Here is a 24,432-nt window from a genome sequence, read left to right on the forward strand (position 1 = left end):
TTATTCCCTTCCTCCCACCACCGCTAGATAAATATAGAGGAAATCTCTGTGGAGGCTGCAAAAGAACAGGAGCCTCTCTTTGAAGCCAAGGTGCTTGTGGGCAAACTCAGCCCTGAAGTGAGAGAAAATAAGGGGGTGGAAGAGTCCCAGGATGGGAAGTGAAGGCTTTATTTATTTTTATTTATTGTAATCAAATTATACGTACCACTAATATTCACCAAAACTAAGAAAAACAAATTACTCATAAAAATAAGAAAGCTCCAAACCAAAAAAAGAATTCTTTGGCGCAAAAATAAAGCAGGCAATGTTTCAAACTTTAAAAGCTGCTATAAAAGTTTGTGTCACCAAATAAAGACTGAATGTACAAATTATCACATCATCCAAGAAGAAAACCTTCTACAGACAAAGTCTACTTTGTGCCTTCTATAACTTTGTTCACAATAAACTCAAAGATTCTAGAACCATCCCACCCCTTAAAGGACCAAACAACATAGGCCATAATGATGAATCAGTCAAAGCCAACCTCTTTAATACCTTCTTCATCTCAGTCTTTGTTAACAACAATGGCTCATGCCCAACATTTCCTAACCGCACCACAAATAACCTCAATGATCTTACACAAATTGATTTTAGTTAGAAAGGCATTACACAACCTAAAACCATCTTTATCTATTGGACCAGATGGACTATGTGCATACTTCTTAAAAATGCTCTCCTCCACCTTGGCTAAACCTCTAAGCATAACTTTTAATAAATCTTTCAGTACTAGCTCCCTAATCACACTATGGTCACTTGCCACAGTCATTCCTATCTTCAAAAAAGGAGATCCAAGCAATGTTGAAAATTACAGACCTTTCTCTTTGTGTTGTGTCACCTGCAAAGTTATGGAATCAATCATAAACCAATCCATTACACTCTACCTTGAAGCTAATAACTTACTTTCCAATAAACAATTTGGTTTCAGAAAAAAAATTATCCTGTAATCTTAGGACCTGATTACCTATGGGACCGTCTCTTGCCTCACGTACCCCTTCGATCGGTTAGGGCCCACAGGGTCGGCCTTCTCCAGGTCCCATCAGCCAGACAATGCCGGCTGGCAAATCTTAGGGGAAGGGCCTTCTCTGTGGTTGCCCCTGGCCTCTGGAATCAACTCCACCCCATGTTGTGATTCCGTCTGAGGCCCCTCAGGGAACGGCTGACCCTCTGCCGGCTCTCTGCTCAGGGGGGGAGGATGAGGAACAGGAGGGAGACGAGGAGGAGGAATCTCAGCCGGAGGGGGAGCTCTCCCCAGCAAGCAGCCTGGATTCTTTAGATGACCAGGCACAAGGAATAATAGATTTCCGGCAGAGAAGGGCAACCCAACAAAGGGGACAATTAGCCAGGTACTTCAAGCACTGAATGGGCAACAGCTGGGTTTGGGTGTGGTGCTCTCCGGAAAGGCTAAAAAGGCAGACCCACCCTTCCTGGTTTGTGGAGAATTATCTTTGGGAGTCGTGAGACCTGGCTGTGATCTTTGGCGTCTTGGAATTCTGGCTTGTGACTTTGAATACTGAAACCTTGAGGGGAAAAGGTGGGTGTGCCAGCAAGAGGTCTGCTGTGAAGGCTCATAGCCTGCCTGTGGGGAAGAACAGGTTTTCCTCTGTGTTTATTTTCAACTTATAAAGTGCTTTTGTTTCTACCAGCGTGTCTGGCTGTTTTTTCCAGTTGGTGCTGAAGTCTGGGGGCACCCAGACAGAACACCCCAGAGATCTATACTATCCCCACTCTCCCGGCCTTCCGGAAGAGCTTAAAAACACATTTATGTCAGCAGGTATGGGGCTGCTGAACTTGGTTATTTTGTGCCAGCCCGTATTATTGTCTGACTTTTTGAGATATGACAGAGTTGTATGACGTTGGTTGTCTGTGATATGTTTTAAGTTAAGGGTTTTTTGATAGTGATGTTTTATAGTGTTGGTTTATTCAATTTCAATTTCTTCCATTGTTATATATTAATATGTTGTAAGCCATCCTGAGTCTCAAGAGAAGAGCGGCCTAGAAATCAAACAAATAAATATTGAGGTTTTAAATTGCATTTTTATAACTGTATTTTATTGTGTCTTTTTATTCTTGTAAGCCTCCCTGAGTCCACGAGAAGGGCAGACTATAAATTTAATTAATTAATTAATTAGTATATACATTCTGTAATGTTTAATTGTTATACATCTTGCCGATAAAGCCCTTCATGGCATCGGACCAGAATATCTCCGGGACTGCCTTCTGCCATACGAATCCCAGCGACCGATTAGGTCCCACAGACTTGGCCTTCTCCGGGTCCTGTCGACTAAACAATGTCGTTTGGTGGGTCCCAGGGGAAGAGCCTTCTCTGTGGCGGCCCCGACTCTCTGGAACCAGCTCCCCCCAGAGATTAGAACTGCCCCCACCCTCCTTGCCTTCCGTAAACTCCTTAAAACCCACCTTTCCCACCAGGCATAGGGGAATTGAGATATCTCCCCCGGGCCTATACAATTTATGTATGGTATGTTTGTATGTATGTCTGATTAATAATGGGGTTTTTAAAATGTTTTAAAATTATTAGATTTGTTATGAATTGTTCTATTGCTGTTGTGAGCCGCCCCGAGTCTACGGAGAGGGGCGGCATACAAATCTAATAAATAAATAAAATAAATAAATAAATAAAAATGGCTCCTCTCTGTGCTAGGTATTCTTGTGATAATCAAGGTGACTGGTAAAAGCCGCCCCGAGTCTTCGGAGAGGGGCGGCATACAAATCTAAAAAAATTAAATTAAATTAAATTAAAAATCAAAGCTCCTTCCACACTCATGTGTGAATCCTTTTGTGGGAGGTCAGAGCAGACTTCCACTTAAAGCCCTTCCCACATTCCACACATTTATACGGCCTACGTCCCGTATGGATCTTTTTGTGGCAATTAAAACTACTGCTAAAAGCAAAGGTCTTTCCACACTCCATGCACTGATACGGTTTCACTCCTGTGTGGATCCTCTTGTGGGATTTAAGATAAGTGTTACGACTAAAGGTCTTTCCACACTCCACACATTCATATGGCTTCTCTCCTGTGTGGATCCTTTTGTGGGAGGTAAGAGCAGAGTTCCACTTAAAGCCTTTTCCACATTCCACACATTGATATGGCTTCTCGTCTGTGTGGATCCTCTTGTGGGAATTAAGATCACTGGTACAAGTAAATGTCTTTCCACACTCCGCGCATTGATACAGTTTCTCTCCTGTGTGGATCCTCTTGTGGTAATTAAGACGACTGCTACAAGTGAACCTCTTTCCACACTCCATGCATTGATATGGTTTCCCTTCTGTGTGAATCCTCTTGTGGGAATTAAGATAACTATTGCGAGTAAAGGTCTTTCCACACTCCACACATTTATACGGCTTCTCTCCCGTGTGGATCTTTTTGTGGGAATCAAGATAGCTTTTAAAAGCAAACGTCTTTCCACACTCCATGCATTGATATGGCTTCTCTTCTGTGTGTATCCTTTTGTGGGAATTAAGACTACTACTGCAAATAAAGGTCTTCCCACACTCCATGCATTTATAAGGATTTTCTCCTTTGTGAATCTTCTTGTGAGAATTAAGATGGCTGCTGTAAGTAAACCTCCTTCCACACTCCTTGCATTGATATGGTTTCTCTCCTGTGTGGATCCTTTTGTGGGCGGTAAGACCAGATTTCCACTTAAAGCCCTTTCCACATTCCAAGCATTGATATGGTTTCTCTCCTGTGTGGCTCCTCTTGTGAGAGATAAGAGCAGAATTCCACCTAAAGCCCTTCCCACATTCCACACATTGATATGGTTTCTCTCCTGTGTGGATGTTCTTGTGGGAATGGAGACTAACGCTAGAAATAAAGGTCTGTCCACACTCCATGCATTTATAAGGTTTTTCTCCCTTGTGAATCCTTTGATGTCTCATGAGAGAGTAATAATAACAGAAGGTTTTTCTGCACTTCATGCATTGATATGGCTTCTTCTCTGCATGGATAGTTTTATGGCGAATCAGAGCATATTTCCCACTAAAGCTCTTCCCACACTCCGTGCACTGATATGGTTTCTCACCTGTGTGAATCCCCTTATGGGAATTAAGATTACCCTTAAGAGTAAACTCCTTTGTACACTCCAAGCAGTTGTAAAGCTGTTCTCCCTTGTGATTCCTTTCGTGAGTTCTAAGAGAGTCACTATAACAGAAAGTATTTCCACACTTGCTGCAGGGATATGGTTTCTCTTCTGAATGAGTCTTTTTACGAGAAGAATGATGATCGGATTTATTAAAACTCTTTCCAGATTCCATGCATTGATATGGTAGTTCTCCCGTATCGATGTTTGTATGGTTACGAAGCCAACTGATCCGAGGAAAGCCTTTTTTAATTCCACCTTGTGATTGCTTTGTTTCATCCCTGTTTGGTTGCATCTGATCTGCAAATTTCCCTTCTTCTTCCTTCAGATGGATGGCTTGGCATTCCTCCTTGGAATTCTTATCCTCTCGAACATGAAAGCCTTGAAAAAGAAAAATTAAAATTAAAACGAAAGTCCCGATTATAGGAGTTCACGCCCATTGAGGAGCCGTTCACCAGATTCAGATGTTAATCCCAAACCCTGGCAGGAAAATTTTTGCTCAAGAGATGACATCATCCCTATGTGTCCATCAGATTCTCGTTAATATGTTTTATGACATAAAATGTTGCATTTTATGAGCAAAAGGCATTAAAAGAATTCCTTTTTGTAAAAAGGAAAGCTATGCAATTTTCCAATTTTTCTTTCAACAAATTTCCTTCTTCTATAAATTCAGTTTGGTGAACAGTTAACGCACCAGGTTAGAAACTGTGATTGTGAGCACCAGATCTGCCTTAGGCATGAATGCTGGCTGGGTGACTTTGGGCCCATCTCTGCCAGCAAAATCTTTGTCACAGGGTTGCTACTGTAGGGAAAACAGCAGGAAGAAGGAATATTGGGTCTGTTCGCTGCCTTTTTTATTTCCAAAAAATAAATGCAGGAGATAAATAAATCAGTGATGTTTTAATCAGTAATAAGACCTAAACCCACTGCCCTATAACTTCTCTGTGTGTCTCAGCAGAGATAGAATTCTTACCCAGACAAAACACATTCCAGGAATTCTCCAGCATGACTTCTCCGTGGAGTGTTTTTTGGTCGGCATCCAGTTGAGACCACTCCTCCTTGGAGAAATACACGGCCACGTCCTCAAAAGACACCACATCCTGAACAAGGAAACAAATTTTCCTTTTAACAGATAATCCCAAGAATAATTTTCCAGTTTTCTTCCACCAATCGAGAGATCTGCTGAATAAAATAGGCATAAAAGCCGCTTTCATTTCCAACTCCTCCTTTTTTTGTTCTCTCTAGGATCTAGCTTACGAAAGGCAAGGAGGGTGGGGGCAACTCCCCCCAGAGATTAGAATTGCCCCCACCCTCCTTGCCTTTCGTAAGCTACTTAAAACCCACCTTTGCCGCCAGGCATGGGGGAATTGAGATACTGTACTCTTTCCCCCTGGGCCTTTACAATTTCATGTATGGTATGTCTGTATGTATGTTTGGTTTTTTATATTAATGGGTTTTTAATCTTTTTTAGTATTTATTGGATTATTATTGTACATTGTTTTATTATTGCTGCTAGCCGCCCCGAGTCTCCAGAGAGGAGCGGCATACAAGTCAAATCAAATCAATCAATCAATCAATAAAAGACCAAGCAGATTTTGGGGAGCTGACGATAATTGGGTATCATTGCCCACTTTTATTTGATGAGACGGTAAAACTTATAAAGGCTTTGTTCTCCTAACTATCCAACATAAAGCCATGTGATTTTTGTGGTTCCCTTCTTGGTGAACCTCAAAAATCACATGCCTGTGTTACTTTCTTTGTGGAACCCCCCCACCCCCTTTTGCAGGTAAAAAAATACTGGGGTTTTCATTTTTCTCTCTCTCTTTCCTTCCCTATCCTATCATTTAGTACAAGGTTTCTTTGAGGGGTGACTTATCTCAAACCATTCTTGTGTCCAAATGTGTCTGAACCAGCCAAGAAAAGTCTTTCCAAGCTTACTGAAATCTTGGTTTGGTTCTTTATTTATTTACTTATTTATAGAAACATAGAAACATAGAAGTCTGACGGCAGAAAAAGACCTCATGGTCCATCTAGTCTGCCCTTATACTATTTTCTGTATTTTATCTTAGGATGGATATATGTTTATCCCAGGCATGTTTAAATTCAGTTACTGTGGATTTATCTACCACGTCTGATGGAAGTTTGTTCCAAGGATCTACTACTCTTTCAGTAAAATAATATTTTCTCATGTTGCTTTTGATCTTTCCCCCAACTAACTTCAGATTGTGTTCCCTTGTTCTTGTGTTCACTTTCCTATTAAAAACACTTCCCTCCTGAACCTTATTTAACCCTTTAATATATTTAAATGTTTCGATCATGTCCCCCCTTTTCCTTCTGTCCTCCAGACTATACAGATTGAGTTCATTAAGTCTTTCCTGATACGTTTTATGCTTAAGGCCTTCCACCATTCTTGTAGCCCGTCTTTGGACCCGTTCAATTTTGTCAATATCTTTTTGTAAGTAAGGTCTCCAGAACTGAACACAGTATTCCAAATGTGGATTTGTATGCCGCCCCTCTCCGGAGACTCGGGGCGGCTAACAGCAATAATAAGACAGCGTATAACAATATTCCAATACTAAAAACAATTAAAACCCATTATAATAAAAAACCAAACATACATACAGACATACCATGCATAAAATTGTAAAGGCCTAGGGGGAAAGGGTATCTCAATTCCCCTATGCCTGGCGGCAGAGGTGGGTTTTAAGTAGCTTACGAAAGGCAAGGAGGGTGGGGGCAATTCTAATCTCTGGGGGGAGTTGGTTCCAGAGGGCCGAGGCCGCCACAGAGAAGGCTCTTCCCCTGGGTCCCGCCAAGCGGCATTGTTTAGTTGACGGAACCCGGAAAAGACCCACATTGTGGGACCTAACTGGTCGCTGGGATTCGTGCAGCCTGTCCATCCCGCCACCCCAAGATGGAGAGGCCTTTGTGGTGTCCCCAGAAACATTCTCCTTTTGGCTTTGACTGCCATTGCAGTCCTCAAAAATCAATTTTTAGACAATACTTTGCTCCTTAGTACACAAAGAGGATGGATTATATCTCTCTGAAAGTCCAATCTTAAAAGACACAAGAATGCATGGTGTGAGATATATTTCATACTACGGCAACACATCAAAGAAAAAAAATCAAACATGGAAAGCTAGCCAGCCATATAACAATTCAAAGTGACACCCCCCCCGTCCCTCATTTTCTCTTTCGTAACATTTATTGTATCTGTCACAGGAGAAAAATGTGGGTGGTTGGGTTATTTTAATCATAAGCTCCTGTGATTTTATCTTTGTATTTTGATTTTTCTAATTTGCTCAATTGTTTGCATGACATAAAAGAGGCCTCTGTTAAAAACATATTGAAGAGTTTTTAAAAAAAGAATAAAATAGGCATACGCTCTCTACATGGGGCTACCTTTGAAAAGTGTTCAGAAACTTCAGATAGTGCAGAATGCGGCCGTAAGACCCATCGTGGGGCTCCCTAGATTCGCCCACATTTCTGCAACACTCCGTGGCCTACACTGGCTGTCGATCGGTTTCCAGTCACAATTCAAAGTGTTGGTAATGACCTTTAAAGCCCTACATGGCATTGGGCCAGAATACCTCCGGAACCGCCTTCTACCGCACGAATCTCAGCGGCCGATAAGGTCCTACAGAGTTGGCCTTCTCCGGGTCCCGTCGACCAAACAATGTAGTTTGGTGGGCCCCAGGGGAAGAGCCTTCTCTGTGGCGGCCCTGGCCCTCTGGAATCAACTCCCCCCAGAGATTAGAACGGCCCCCACCCTCCTTGTCTTTCGCAAATTACTCAAGACCCACCTTTATCGCCAGGCATGGGTGAGTTAAGATATTCCTTCCCCCTAGGCCACTACAAGTTATGCATGGTATGTTTGTGTGTATGTTTGGTTTTATAATAAGGGTTTTTAGTTGTTTTATTAAATGGATTGTTACATGCTGTTTTTTATCATTGTTGTTAGCCGCCCCGAGTCTGCGGAGAGGGGCGGCATACAAATCCAATAAATAATAATAATAATAAAATAATAATAATAATATTCTGCAGAATACAGAATGAGATCACTTGTAATAGGATATGTCCGTGATGGTGAACCTATGACACGTATGCCAGAGGTGACACACAGAACCCTCTCTGTGGCCACGCATGCCATCGCCAGCTCTTTTTAGCGTTTTTGGAGCTCTGGCGCGTGGGCATTCCAGTTTGGGCAATCGGTGCGGAAAAGGTTCACCATCACTGGTATATGTCTATGGAGATTCTCAGTCACCAGTACACGGTTTTCCCAAATGTTTTTAAAAAGGAAAAAAAAATGTTTTTTTCTAATGGTGTGTGATAATAACCATCCTTGGAGATAGAAGGAAGAGACCCAATGCTGACAACAGCCTGGTCAATGAAATATGATGGCGAAGCAGGAGACGTGGAGAAAGCGTCTCAGAAATGATCCACTCAGAAAGGAGAGATAGCAAGGCTGCATATCAGTTTTGAATGACTGGATGTCAGATCCATATTGCATAGAAACTGCAATTCACTACAATAATGCGTGTCACCTCTGGGCCTTTACAATTCATGCATGGTATGTTTGTTTGTATGGATGGATGCTTGGTTTTACAATAAGGGTTTTTAATTGTTTTAGTATTGGATTTACATGTTGTTTTTTATTATTGTTGTTAGCCGCCCCGAGTCTATGGAGAGGGGCGGCATACAAATCCAATAAATGAATGAATGAATGAATGAATGAATGAACGAACGAACGAACAAACAAACAAACAAACAAACAAACAAACAAACTCTAGAACAAAATTCATGAACATAGAAACATAGAAGACTGACAGCAGAAAAAGACCTCATGGTCCATCTAGTCTGCCCTTATACTATTTCCTGTATTTTATCTTAGGATGGATATATGTTTATCCCAGGCATGTTTAAATTCAGTTACTGTGGATTTACCAACCACATCTGCTGGAAGTTTGTTCCAAGGATCTACTACTCTTTCAGTGAAATAATATTTCCTCACGTTGCTTTTGATCTTTCCCCCAACTAACTTCAGATTGTGTCCCCTTGTTCTTGGGTTCACTTTCCTATTAAAAACACTTCCCTCCTGAACCTTATTTAACCCTTTAACATATTTAAATGTTTCCACCATTCTTGTAGCCCGTCTTTGGACCCGTTCAATTTTGTCAATATCTTTTTGTAGGTGAGGTCTCCATTTTCCGATCTTTTTCCTCCTTACCTGAAATAGCTGTTCAGCCCATCCTTCAGCCCCACCAAAAGGAGGAGGTGATTCTAAAATTTCCAAGGACAGTGTTCTACTCTCTGTGAGAAAGAGAAAAATATTGGAAGCAGATTTGTTATATAGATTTATTGGTTTGTTTGTTTATTTGATTGATTGATTTATAAGCCGCCCAACTTTTTCTGGACTCTGGGCGGTATACAAGAATTTAAAACAATATAAAAACAATTTAAGCTCCCTAAAAATAAATCATATCCCCTTGGATAGGGCTAGATGATATGGCTCAGTGGCCCAGAGCTGGTTTTATTCCTATTAAGAGGAGCAAAACAATCCCTGAAATGTTATATTACATAGAAATAAATTTTCTCACCTGGTGCAGGACCCTGGATTTGATCTTTGTGTAAGGTCTGCCTGGACAGCAATTCTTCAGAAAATCTGAACGAATCTTTCCTCCCCTTGGGATATTCAGTCACAGCTTCCAAGAATTTCTGGACATGGTGTGATAGAGGAACAAAGAAAGACCACTAATGAATTATCATACTGCACCTTTAAATCAGCAGACCCCAATGTCCATTAGTGAAACTTGAAAAAGTGTTCTGCCAGGCTCTCTGATAGGAGCCTCCCGAAAATTCAAGGATACAAATTTCAGACACACACGTTTGAAAATTCAAAACAATGTTCTTTATCACAAAAATCAAAATAAACTAAGCACTCTTTTTGTATTGCAAAGAGCACTCTTCCCAAAACAACCAGATAGTCTGTACAATTTCCCTTAAGCAGTCATTAAGTATTTAGCCAGCAGCTGTGGAGAAACTTCACACCCCTTCTTCTTCCAACAAAGGGAGACACACACACACACACGCTGCTCTGCTTTAGTTTCAAAGGCGTGAAAAAGCAACAAAGTCCAGCACACAAGATTCCTGACAAAACTGCAACAGATATTCTTCCAGAATGGCCAAACCCACATGCTGCTATTTATAGCAGCAGCCCTAATTACTGGAGCCCCACACAAACACAGGTGGCCTCCCTTATTTCCTGTAATATATTCTTACTTGGTCTCTTCTACGCATAATTCTGCGCTTGCGTGGGTCCAAAATGTCATCATCTGAAGCTATAGAAGATAAGGAAGATTGACTGCCTTGGCTGTGTGCCAAGCCCTCCTCTGCCGAGTCACTCCCATCTTCTTCGTCCGAGGAACCTTAAACTCTGATCTGATTCAGTCGGCAATAACACAGGCCTGTGACATGTTGAATTTTCCCCTGCATCCACCTCCCCATTCCCTGGGGCAAGAGCTGGGCCAGAGCCAACCACAAAAAAAAGAATGGAAGAATTGCCCCAAACATATCCTCTGGAAGAAAAATGGGACAACAGGCCATAGGAGTTAATAATTCTAGAAAACTGCAAAAAAAAAAAGGGAACCACAAACTCAGAGGGATCCTCTTTAGAGGTACTAAGACTACATTCTCTAACCTGCAACTCTTGTATCTCTTCTTCCTTCTGGGTCAGCAAGAAGCCTTCAACCAGGGCCACCGCCTGGGAACTGGTCTCCGCTCCACACTCCCGCACCCACTTCTCCATCTCAGGGGGAAGGACAGCCAGGAACTGCTCCAGGAGCACCAGGTCCAGCATCTGAGCCTTGGTGTGTCTTTCCGGCTGCAGCCACTGACAGCAAAGGCGGTGAAGCTGAGTGCAAATATCTCGGGGATTCTTCCCGTCCTGGAACTGCACTTTTTTGAAATCACAGCATTGGACCACTGAACTTCTGGCTTCCTCTTCTTGGCTCTTCTGCCCAGGACTTGCTCCATTCTTCCCACAGCTCCAAAGCTGAGTAGCTGGAGGGCCTTTTCCAACACGTGCATCTGCTGGGCTTTGTCCCTCCATGTTTTCTCTGGTCCCTAATTCAGCTCCAAAATGGATGGATGGATCTCCTATGTTTCACTAATCAGAAGATGTCTGGACAAATCTCCTAAAGGCTATTCAGTCTTCTTCCCACACAAGATTCTTTGGACTCCAAAGGAACCAGGTAAAATTTCGAACTTATAAATCTGAAATGGAAAAAGAAACCTCCAGCAATACAGAATGACTAACTTCTTCACTCAGCATCCACAAAAACCCACATAAGAAATTCTTAGGAACCTAGCAGTACAGCGTTCCCTCGATTTTCGCGGGTTCGAACTTTGCGAATAGTCTATACCACAGTTTTTCAAAAAATATTAATTAAAAAATACTTTGCGGTTTTTTTCCTATACGTACCACGGTTTTTCCCGCCCGATGACGTCATACATCATCGCCAAAGTAATAATTTTTGCAAATAAATAACAAAAAAAATAATTATTGTTAATAAATAACTATGTTTATAAATATCAGGATCACTAAGTGTCTTATTCAATGGTGGGTACCAGTAATAAGGGTGAGTAAATTGTTGTTAAGGGAATGGGAAATGGTAATTTAGGGGTTTAAAGTGTTATGGGAAGGCTTGTGATACTGTCCATAGCCAAAAATGGTGTATTTACATCCGCATCTCAACTTCGCGGAAATTCGACTTTCGCGGGCGGTCTCGGAACGCATCCCCCACAAAAATTGAGGGAACACTGTATAGGGAAATAAAAAGGGGGGGGATCTTAATAGGTAGAGTAACATATTTGCGTATGAAAAAGGTTATGTAGTAACCTTCCGCATCAACTTCTACCAAGAACTAAAAACTTTGGATACATAAATTTAAAATATTTTTCATTTCTAATTCCTACTTATTCAAATAAATTGGCTTAAAATAGATTGAATAGGTGAATCAAGTAATTTTTGAATTTTCAGCATAGCTTTAGATAGCAGAACTCCATTAACCTCCTGTCCCAAACCTTCTTAATTGAGCATCCACAAAAACCCACATAAGAAATTCTTATGACCCCAACAGTATCTGGGGAAAAATGGGGGGAGAGGGTCTTAATAGGTAGACTAACATATGGAATGGACCATATGGTATGGAAAAAGTTCTGTAAATAACCTGCCTCAGCATCTAGCAAGAACTAAAGTCTTTGGATACATAAATTTAAAACATGTTTTTGATTTCTAATTCCTATTTATTCCAATAATAATAATAATAATAATAATAATAATATCTCCGAAGACAAATAATTTGGACAGCTGCTTAAAATCGATTGAATAGGTAAATCAAATATTTTTTTAGCATAGCTTTATATAGAACCCCCTTAACCTTCTGTCCCAAACAGCTATGAGAAATCACAGACAGCAACAAAAATACAGTAATACCCGATTTTTCTGACGGTCTCGATTTCCCTCCTGGAGGCAACGCAGCGGGACCGAAGCTTTTAATTTCTTCCCTGCCTGCCCCGGACATGAACAGGGGCTGCAGGGGAACATGGGACGAGAGTTCCCCAATTTCCAGAACCCCAAAATTGATGACGTTTTGCGTCTCACCACGCACGATCCGGTCCGTGGAAGAAAAAGTCCCTTCCCACTTACTGAACTCCGGAGTCGGGACTTGCTCTCCCTCCGTGCAAGGATTCCTTGCAGCCGACTGGACTGATGCTCAGGCTAAGGCTCACAGAGCGAGGGAGGGGGCGAGGGGGAATTAGAAGCAGAATCGGGGCACTGTAGAAAAGACGCATGCGCGTTCAGTCTTCTCTGCAAGATGCCTTCCGGTCTCGGAATCTCTTTTCTGTTGAAAGAGCGCATGCTCAGCTCTCTCCTGAAGCGGGTGAGGTCCGCCCTGCCTTTCCAACGGCTACCGGGGGAGTCCCCTGGTGGATCCTGTGTGCAACGCCAGATGGAGCCTACTGGGGCGAAAGGTAGATTGTTGTTCCAGGCGGGCCTGTGATGATGGGTTTCGGAATAGGAGGAGACGCTCCTTCTGACATTGCTTATCTCTTTTTTAACGTCTAAGACGATCGTGTAAAAATAGAGAAAGTCTCTGTGGAGGTTTCAAAGGAACAGGAGCCTCTCTTTGAAGCCCAGATTTCAAGTGATTACTATTGGCAAAGTTAGCCCTGGAGTGAGGGAAGCTGAAAGGTCATGTGGTGATAGGAAAGATGGCTGGTCGTACTTCTCCCTCTCTTGAATTGCCTCTTTTCCTATCCTCCCCAGAACCAAAAAACTCCTCTCCTCTTCCATCTCTCCTCCTCCTCCATATTCCCTTCCTCCCACCACCACTAGGTGAATAGAGAAATTATCTCTGAAGGCTGCAAAAGAACAGGAGCCTCTCTTTGAAGCTGAGGTGGTTGTGGGAAAACTCATCCCTGAAGTGAGAAAAAATAAGAGCGTGAAAGAGTCCCAGGATGGGAAGTGAAGGCTTGGGACAGGGGTTTCCAACTCAAGGACTGGATGTGGCCCACAATGAGGTCTGATAATGTCCATGCAGCCATTTTGGAAACTGTAAGAAGCTGGTCCGCATCACTTCAGCCCAGCACAGCAGATGGTGGGTATGAGTGCATTCATAGAAACATAGAAGACTGACGGCAGAAAAAGACCTCGTGGTCCATCTAGTCTGCCCTTATACTATTTCCTGTATTTTATCTTAGGATGGATATATGTTTATCCCAGGCATGTTTAAATACAGTTACTGTGGATTTACCAGCCACGTCTGCTGGAAGTTTGTTCCAAGGATCTACTACTCTTTCAGTAAAATAATATTTTCTCATGTTGCTTGTGATCTTTCCCCCAACTAACTTCAGATTGTGTCCCCTTGTTCTTGTGTTCACTTTCCTATTAAAAACACTTCTCTCCTGGACCTTATTTAACCCTTTAACATATTTAAATGTTTTGATCATGCCCCCCTTTTCCTTCTGTCCTGCAGACTATACAGATTGAGTTCATGAAGTATTTCCTGATAACGTCTTTGAAGCTGAGGTGGTTGTAGGCAAACTGAGCCCTGAAGTGAGAGAAAATAAGAGGGTGGAAGAGTCACAGGACGGAAAGTGAAGGCTTAAGACAAGGGTTTCAAACTCAAGGCCTGGGGGCCGCATGTGGCCCATGATGAGGTCTGATACCGTCCATGCAACCATCCTGGAAACTGTAAGGAGCTGGTCCTCATTGCTTCAACCCATCCCATCCCATCCTGGTGTGCGTGCATGCACACAAGAGGCGATGGCTGCAAGTGCACTCAGGCCCAGATCCCCACTGCCATCTGCAAGCCAGAAAAGTAGTCCGTGGGACTACGGTAAAAACAATAGTTGAGATTGTCTAACTTTGTCGTGAGATTTTTTTTTCCCCCATTACAAATTGGAACATCTGAGGTAATTTTTTTTCTGTGGCGGCCCTTTGGAACGAACTCCCTCAGGAGATACTTACCGCCTCCTCCCTTCTGGCCTTTCGCAAAGTTTGGAAGACCCATCTTTGCCAGCAGGCATGGGAGCCGTGTATCAAGATCAATTCCGGCTGTAGCCATGAGCCATTGATTAGATGAATGTGGATGCTTGTGTTGGGATGACTGTTTTTTTGGGTTTTTTTCATAATAATTTTTAATATTAGAATTCTATACATGTGTATTGTACTGTATTCGTTACACTGTATGCCGCCGAGTCATCTGAGAAGGGTGGTGTAGAAATCAAACAAACTTTATTTATGTAGTTCCCCAGACTAGTTTTGTTGCTCTGCATGCAGTGGTGAACAGAGTTGGGAAACAGGTTAGTGAAGGGCTGTGCCTGCACTGGGGTCGGATGTGTGTGTGTGAAGGTTTGGTCTTAGAGGCCTGGGTGGCCCTCAGTTAAGCCAGGGGCGGGTAGGGCAGCTGTACAGGCCCTACCTTGCGTTGTCTTCCACCTCCACCCATCACCACCTTGCTTCATTTATCTTCATTCTCCAACACTTCTCGCCGCCCTAACAGAGCCGATACATCTCTGATACAGCAGTCACAATGAGGCAGTGTGCATGGAGGATGAAGGAAGGAGGGAAACATAGAAACATAGAAGACTGACGGCAGAAAAAGACCTCATGGTCCATCTAGTCTGCCCTTATACTATTTCCTGTGTTTTATCTTAGGATGGATATATGTTTATCCCAGGCATGTTTAAATTCAGCTACTGTGGATTTACCAACCACGTCTGCTGGAAGTTTGTTCCAAGGATCTACTACTCTTTCAGTGAAATAATATTTGCATTGCTTTTGATCTTTCCCCCAACTAACTTCAGATTGTGTCCCCTTGTTCTTGTGTTCACTTTCCTATTAAAAACACTTCCCTCCTGAACCTTATTTAACCCTTTAACATATTAAAATGTTTCAATTATGTTCCCCCTTTTCCTTCTGTCCTCCAGACTATACAGATTGAGTTCATTAAGTCTTTCCTGATACGTTTTATTCTTAAGACCTTCCACCATTCTTGTAGCCTGTCTTTGGACCCGTTCAATTTTGTCAATATCTTTTTGTAGGTGAGGTCTCCAGAACTGAACACAGTATTCCAAATGTGGTCTCACCAGCGCTCTATATAAGGGGGATCACAATCTCCCTCTTCCTGCTTGTTATACCTCTAGCTATGCAGCCAAGCATCCTACTTGCTTTTCCTACTGCCCGACCACACGGCTCACCCATTTTGAGACTGTCAGAAATCACTACCCCTAAATCCTTCTCTTCTGAAGTTTTTGCTAACACAGAACTGCCAATGCAATACTCAGATTGCGGATTGAGGGAGGTGCGGATCTCCCCGATATCTCGCACCGACTTACCTGAGCGCCCCACAATCAGGCCATCAACACCCTGACCGGCTTGTCTTGCAGCAGCACCATCCAGAATCCCGTGTGCATCACTAAGCTTTTTTCCACTGCAAGGGTGACCAATGAGAATAGGGTTGGAGGCCACGCGGGGTCTTGGTTGGTTTATGGAGCCGCCGTCACAAGGCCAGGTAGTTGTCAGGATGTTGATGGTCCGGCTGCAGGGCCCTTAGGTGTGTGCATGGGGCAGCTTCACACTCTCTACCTTGCTCTGCCTTCCGCCCACAGCCTTGTTTTGTCTTCTATTCCCCCCCCCCGCCCCCGCTTTTCTGTGTAGGTACCACACCAGTACATGACTCAACCTCCTGCTCCATTGTGGCAGAGAGCAAGGTGAAGAATGAAGAGGAACAAAGCGAGGCAATGATGGGATGGAGAAATGGTGAAAGAGGGGGGGAAGAAGAAAGGGGAGAGAGATGCTCTCAGTACTGCTCAGTTTCCCATCCCTCTCCTGCCAGGCTGCTCTGGTGGAATTTCCTTCCGCCAGAAATTTACCCTTCCCCAAGCCCCGCCATTGTCAAAGTAAATCCTGGGAACTGCGCTGCAATGGACAGACGAAAAGCTAAGCTTTTCTCTGAAGGAGGAGGAGCGGAGAGGAAACTTCAAAAAGTGTTTCTGAACATGGATTACACTTCTCATTCGGGCTTCTTTTGTGAGAGAAATTGATCATTCTGAAATTCTTTTCCCATGATACAATGATATATATGTGGTCTTGTTCTATTGCTTTTCGTTGAATTCCCATAAAATATCTCCGCAACTCTTATCGGAGACAGAAAATTTAAATTGTGTAGAATTCATACGTTTGACGGATCGTTTTGAGTTCAAGGCAATGAAATTAGGTATGGTTTAAAAAGAACCCATGACAAATCAGTGGCAGCGGTGCAATTGGTTCTGATTCATTATTATGTGTGAAAACAAATGTTAGCTGCTAAAGGAAGAGTTTTGGCACTCACAAATTGTAAGACTTTGCAAGCCGAAATCAGACTTCTGATTCTAGCCTTCAAAAGACAAACCAGGATGGGAAGGTAGAAGAGTCTGAAAAAGGGGTTAGGTTCCGATACTTGGCTGAATACCAGAACAGAAATACTAAGGCAACAGCAAGCGGTACCAGATAATTTCTAATAAAGTTGTAGTTCCCATTCTTTTACCTAAAAGATTTGTTGAAGATGATGATTGTGTTTGATATTTTGTGTGTGTATGTGTCCTTTATTCCAATTCTATCTCTTCCACTAGTAATTCTTTTCTAGATTTTAGATCCTCTCCTTCTTTAGAATATCTTTATATAAACCTACATTCCCTGTATTCATAAAATTTGGATGCGCTAACACCTCTAATGTAGAGAACCAGGCCAGAATTTCCATATAGGTCTGTTGTTTAACTTTTGTCCAAACTTCAAAAATATTTGATGTATTTGGAACTACTGGTGAGCTTTGTGTCTGTCATCCCACAAAAATGCATACCATCCTATTTGCATTTGATGTCCTTCTAATGTTAATAATCTCTTATTCTTATTCTCTTATTCTTTAAATTTATCCATTCTCTCACCCATTTAAGTGTGGCAGCTTGATAATATCTTTCCCAGTCCAGTAAGTCGTATCCTCCTCTTTCTTTAGTTTCTTGTAATAATTTTAATTTAATTCTAGGTCTTCTCCCTTGCCAAATAAATTTAGATATCATTTTGTTCAAATTTCTAAAATATTTGTCTAATTTTATAGGTATGTTCTAAAATAGGAAAATGATTTTTGGCAAGATTTTCATTTTTACAGTTGCAGTTCTCTCCATAAGGGAGAGTTGCAACTTTCCATATCCACCTTTATTTGGTTGTTTAATTTACAATAATTGTTCTCTTTAATTGTTATGCACCTTGCCGATATGGCTCCTCGCTGTGGTGGGTCTTCTTCTGATAATCAAGACGACTGGTAGAAGCAAAGCTCCTTTCACCCTCCATGCATTCATACGGTTTGTCTTGTGTGAGTCCTTTTGTGGGAGGTAAGAGCAGACTTCCACTTAAAGGCCTTCCCACATTCCACACATGGATACGGCTTCTCTCCTGTGTGAATCTTTATACCTCACATTAGAGAACCATCTTTCAGCTGTGGCGAGGGGGGCGTTTGCCCAGGTTCCCCTGGTGCACCAGTTGCGGCCCTATCTGGACTGGGACTCATTGCTCACAGTCACTCATGCCCTCATCACCTCGAGGTTCGACTACTGTAACGCTGTCTACATGGGGCTACCTTTGAAAAGTGTTCGTAAACTTCAGATCGTGCAGAATGCAGCTGCGAGAGCAGTCATGGGCTTACCTAGGTATGCCCATGTTTCTTCATCACTCCGCAGTCTGCATTGGCTGCCGATCAATTTCCGGTCACAATTCAAAGTGTTGGCTATGACCTTTAAAGCCCTTCATGGCACTGGACCAGAATATCTCCGAGACCGCCTTCTGCCGCACGAATCCCAGCGACTGATTAGGTCCCACAGAGTGGACCTTCTCTGGGTCCCGTCAACTAAACAATGTCGGTTGGCGGGCCCCAGGGGAAGATCCTTCTCTGTGGCGGCCCCGACTCTCTGGAACCAACTCCCCCCAGAGATTAGAACTGCCCCTACTCTCCCTGCCTTCCGTAAACTCCTTAAAACCCACCTTTGCCGAGGGAATGGGGGAACTGAAACACCTCCCCCGGGCATGTACAATTTATGCATGGTATGTTTGTGTTTGTGCTTGTTAGTAAATGGAGTTCTTTTTTAAAAAACTTTTTTAAATATTTTAAATTTATTTGGATTTGTTACGATTGTTATATTTTGCTGTGAGCCGCCCCGAGTCCGCGGAGAGGGGCGGCATACAAATCTAAATAATAAATAAATAAATAAAGACAATTGGACAGGGGACGCTAGGCACACCAGTGCACTTATGTACGTCCCTTACTGGCCTCTTAGGAACTTGAAGAGGTCAATCGTGGATAGTCTAGGGGAGAAATGATGGGGGTTGGGGGTTGACACTATTGAGTCCGGTAATGAGTTCCACCCTTCGACAACTCGATTGTCTTGCTCCACTGAGGCGGAGAGCAAGGTGTCGTTTGGTGGGACCCAGGAGAAGAGCCTTCTCTGTGGCAGCCCCGACCCTCTGGAACCAGCTCCCCCCGGAGATCAGAACTGCCCCCACCCTCCATGCCTTTCGTAAAGTTCTTATGACCCATCTCTGCCGTCAGGCATGGGGGAACTGAGACATCTCCCCCGGGCCTATACAGTTTATACATGGTATGTTTGTGTGTATGCTTGCTCTTAATAATGGGGTTTTTAGTGTTTTTTAAATTATTAGATTTGTTCTTACATTGTCTTTGTTATTGTTGTGAGCCGCCCCGAGTCTACGGAGAGGGGCGGCATACAAATCTAATAAATAAATAAATAAATAAATAAATAAATAAATAAATAACAACAACAATAATAATTTATTAGATTTGTATGCCGCCCCTCTCCGCACAGTCGGGGCGATTCACAACAATAATAACAATGTGGCAGTGTAGCAAATCTAATATTTAAAAGAAAGTGTTCTAATGTTAGCTGTGGATCGAGGCGGATGCTCAAGTTGCAGACCCTCTCTGAGGGGGTCAATAATTCCCCCCCCCCAGGGTGATGGATGGATGGGATTGTCCTTGGGAGGCAAAACCCACTGCCACTACGTCTTGTCGGGGTTGAGTTTGAGTCTGTTGACACCCATCCAGACCCCAACAGCCTACAGGCACCGGCAAATCACTTCCATTGCTTCACCAATGTTTTTAAACGTAGAGTTCACTTGTCATTCAGGTTTCTTTTGAGAAAGAAATTCATCAGTCTGAAATTATTTTTCATTGATACATTGATATCTTTGTGATCTTGTTCTATTGTTTTTGGTTGAATTATGTTGAATTCCCAGACTGAAGTCCTCAACTTAGAACAGTGAATCCACTGTTTGAAGTTAAAACGATACTGAAAAATGTCTTAGAATCATTTTTCATACTTGTGACTGTTGAAACATGGTCACTTGATTTACATTCAGATGTTTGACAAGTCACTTAAATTTATGATGGTTGCAGAGTCCTTGTCCTTCTGAGAAGCAAAGTCAAAATTCACTTAACGGTTTAACAATTTCAAATGGGGCCACTTAACAAATTCCTCTCTTAGCAACCTAACTTCTTGCCTCAATTGTGTCAAGTGTTCCAAATTGCATCTGAAATTATGGTAAATCAGAGTCAAAACCAATGTATTCCCCAAAGTTCCAATTTATTAATAGAGCCATGTTGGCAGTGTCCTGGGGTCATGTGATCAACTTTTGCGACTTTCTTCCAAGCGAAATCAATGGGGAAGGCCAGATTCACTTAACAACTATGTTACTATTTAATAATTACTGTGATTTACATGGCAAATGTGGCTAGAGCTTATGCACCGGAGACAAATTCCTTCTGCATCCAATCACACTTGGTAGTAAAGGAAAATCAATGGAAAAGCTAGATTCCCTTAATAATAAAGTTACTAACTTAAGCACTGCAACAATTCACTTAACAACTGTGGCAAAAATGTGATAAAATGGAGCACAACTCACTTAACAACTCTTTTGCTTAGCAATGGGAATTTTGGGGTCAAACTGCAGTCATAATCCTGTATTTCTATTGAAGCTCTCCCCATACTTCCTTTATTGATATGGTTTCTCCTGCTTGTGCATTTTTTTATTTCTTTAAAAAATATTTTTATTGATAAACTTTAAAAACAGGGTAAAAAATGAGAAAGAACACCACAAAAAAGAAAAAAGCATAAAAAGAGATACAGAAAAAAGAAAAAAATAACATTATAAAAAACATTTCAAACCATCTACATGATTGGGGGGGGGGGCGGGGGTCTCATGGCCGCAGCACCGGGGATATTTCCTTCTCTCCTGGAAAAGTCCCCAAGTCCCATTGCCCGGGGGTTCTGGTCCTTTTGGACTAGACCGGATCTCTCCTGCAGGGAGAGTGGCGCATTGGACGCTGCTAGGGGCCTGGAAGGGGCTGGCATGCCCCGCTGGGCAAACTGGCTTGTCTCGCACCGGCTGTGGTGAACCCGGACAGGCAGCCATGCCTGTTCCGACACAGCTGCGTACATAAGCGCACCATTGTGCCTACCGTCCCCGTCCTATTGTCTTCTTTTGTTACTTTTTATAATTACTTATCTAATGTTTAATGTGTACAAATTATCGCCCTATAATTGTTTGACAAATAAATAAATAAATAAATAAATAAATAAATAAATAAAAACTTGTTCCATGCTTCTCATAACTCCCAGGCTGAGCAGCTGGACGGCCTTTTCCAGCTTGTGCATCTGCTGGGCTTTGTCCCTCCATAATTTAAATAATAATAATTTATTTGATTTGTATGCCGCCCCTCTCCGTAGACTCGGGACGGCTAACAACAATGATAAAACAACATGAAAAATCCAATAATAAAAAGCAACTAAAAACCCTTATTAATAAAATCAAACATACACACAAACAAACATACCATGCATAACTTGTAATGGCCTAGGGGGAAGGAATATCTCAACTCCCCCATGCCTGGCGGTATAAGTGAGTCTTGAGTAGTTTACGAAAGACAAGGAGGGTGGGGGCAATTCTAATCTCCGGGGGGGAGTTGGTTCCAGAGGGCCGGGGCCGCCACAGAGAAGGCTCTTCTCCTGGGGCCCGCCAAACGACATTGTTTAGTCGACGGGACCCGGAGAAGGCCAACCCTGTGGGACCTTATCGGTTGCTGGGATTTGTACAGTAGCAGGCGGTTCCGGCTCCATCTTCTCTCTGGTCTCTAATTCAGTTCCAAAATAGATGGATGGATCTCCGAATTTTTACTAATCAGATGTCCGACCAAATCTCCTCAAGGCCTTTCAGTCTTCAGCCCACACAAGATTCTTTGGACTCCAAAATAACCAGGTAAGATTTCCAGCTTATAAATCGGAAATGGAAAAATTAACTTCCAGAAATACAGGATGACTAACTTCTTCACTCAGCATCCACAAAAACCCACATAAGAAATTCTTAGGAACCAAGCAGTATATGGAAATAAAAAGGGGGGAGGATCTTTCATAAACTCCTTAAAACCCATCTCTGTCGTCAAGCGTGGGGGAATTGAGACATCTCCCCCTGCCTATGTAGTTTTTGTGCATGATATGATTGTATGTATGTTTTTTATACTGTATTGGGGTTCCTTGCTTTTTAGACTTTTTAAATGTACTATTGTTCTAATTATTAGATTTGTCATTATGTATTGTTTTTGATCACTGTTGTGAGCCACCCCGAGTCTAAGGAGAGGGGCGGCATACAAATCTAATAAATAACAATAATAATAATAATAATAATAATAATAATAATCTTAATAGGTAGAGTAACATATTTGCATATGAAAAAAGTTCTGTAGTAACCTTCTGCATCACCTTCTATCAAGGACTAAACTTTGGATACATACATTTAAAATGTTTTTCATTTCTAAATCCTACTTATTCAAATAAATTGGCTTAAAATAGATTGAATAGGTGAATCAAGTAATTTCTGAATTTTCAGCATAGCTTTAGATAGCAGAACTCCATTAACCTCCTCTCCCAAGCCTTCTTAACTGAGCACCCACAAAAACCCACATAAGAAATTCTTATGAACCCAACAATATCTGGGGAAAAAAGGGAGGAGAGGGTCTTAATAGGTAGACTAACATATGGAATGGACCATATGGTATGGAAAAAGTTCTGTAATAACCTTCTGCCTCAACATCTAGCAAGAACTAAAGTCTTTGGACACATAAATGTAAAACATGTTTTTGATTTCTAATTCTTATTTATTCTAATAATAATAATAATAATAATAATAATAATAATAATAATAATAATAAATCTCCGAAGACGAATAATTTGGAGAGCTGCTTAAAATCGATTGAATAGGTAAATCAAATATTTAAATTTTTAGCATAGCTTTAGATAGAACTCCCTTAACCTCCTGTCCCAAACAGCTATGAGAAATCAGACTACAATCAAACACAATAATAACCGACTTTTCTAACTGTCTCGATTTCCCTCCTGGAGACAACGCAGAGGGACCGAAGCTCTTGATTTCTTATCTGCCTCTCCCGGACATTCACAGGGGCTGCAGGGGAACATGGGACAAGGGGCTCCCCACTTTCCAGGACCCCAAAATTGATGAAAATTTACGTCCCTCCACGCACAGCCCAGTACGTGGAAGAAAAAATCCCCCGTCCCTCCACTGAACTGCGGGGTCAGCCTTGATCTCCCTCCGTGAAAGGATTCCTTGCAGCCTATTAAGAGTGCTGGAACGGCTCCGCCTAACGTCGGTTGAGGGAGGCGCGGGGAAGAGATTCGGAAGCTGTTTTTTAAAAAAAGACGCATGCGCTTTCAGTCTTCTCAGCCAACTGCCCCCCGAGTCTCGGACCTATTGAAAGAGCGCGCGCTCAGTTCCCTTCTGGAGCAGATGAAGTCCGCCCTGCCTTTCCAACGGCTACCTGGGGAGCCCCCTGGTGGATCCTGCGCGCAACGCCAGATGGGCCCTGCTAGGGCGAAGGGTAGATTGTCCTGTTCCATGCGTCACTGGGATGATGGGCTTTGGAATAGAGGGAGAGGCTCCTTCTGACATTGGCTGTCCGCAGCAGGTAGCAATTTCTAGAGTTTCCCTTTCTTTTAAATGTCTCTTGTAAATATAGAAAAAATCTCTGTGGAGGTTGAAAAGAAACAGGAGCCTCTCTTTGAAGCCCAGATATGTTTCTTGTGGTTGTTGGCAAAGTCAGCCCTGGAGTGAGGGAAGCTGGCAGGTCATGTGGTGATATTCATATGGCTGGTCACACTTCTTCCTCTCCCTCTTTGGAATTGCCTCTTTTCCTATCCTTCCCAGACCCAAAAACCCCCTTCCCCTTCTCTATCTCCATCTTGTCCTCGACCAAAACCTCCTCCTCTTATTCCCTTCCTCCCACCACCGCTAGATAAATATAGAGGAAATCTCTGTGGAGGCTGCAAAAGAACAGGAGCCTCTCTTTGAAGCCAAGGTGCTTGTGGGCAAACTCAGCCCTGAAGTGAGAGAAAATAAGGGGGTGGAAGAGTCCCAGGATGGGAAGTGAAGGCTTTATTTATTTTTATTTATTGTCATCAAATTATACGTACCACTAATATTCACCAAAACTAAGAAAAACAAATTACTCATAAAAATAAGAAAGCTCCAAACCAAAAAAAGAATTCTTTGGCGCAAAAATAAAGCAGGCAATGTTTCAAACTTTAAAAGCTGCTATAAAAGTTTGTGTCACCAAATAAAGACTGAATGTACAAATTATCACATCATCCAAGAAGAAAACCTTCTACAGACAAAGTC

General features: G+C 42.4%; 1 protein-coding gene across 1 annotated transcript in view; it reads right to left on the reverse strand.

Annotated features, from left to right (window-relative positions):
- Positions 1-2,817: 2,817 nt before the first annotated feature.
- Positions 2,818-24,432, reverse strand: part of LOC139159230 (zinc finger protein 91-like) — a 33,419-nt gene continuing 11,804 nt past the window's right edge. The window contains exons 7-14 of the mRNA XM_070736577.1: positions 23,120-23,202; positions 17,948-18,056; positions 16,038-16,132; positions 10,834-11,297; positions 9,734-9,851; positions 9,364-9,446; positions 5,110-5,236; positions 2,818-4,517 (exon numbers count right to left, since the gene is read on the reverse strand). Coding sequence (XP_070592678.1) covers positions 2,818-4,517; positions 5,110-5,236; positions 9,364-9,446; positions 9,734-9,851; positions 10,834-11,297; positions 16,038-16,132; positions 17,948-18,056; positions 23,120-23,202 — 2,779 coding nt within the window. The remainder of the gene's footprint in view (positions 4,518-5,109; positions 5,237-9,363; positions 9,447-9,733; positions 9,852-10,833; positions 11,298-16,037; positions 16,133-17,947; positions 18,057-23,119; positions 23,203-24,432) is intronic.

This window comes from Erythrolamprus reginae, chromosome 2 (genome assembly GCF_031021105.1).
Source record: "Erythrolamprus reginae isolate rEryReg1 chromosome 2, rEryReg1.hap1, whole genome shotgun sequence".
In the NCBI taxonomy this organism is placed as follows: Eukaryota; Metazoa; Chordata; class Lepidosauria; order Squamata; family Dipsadidae; genus Erythrolamprus; species Erythrolamprus reginae.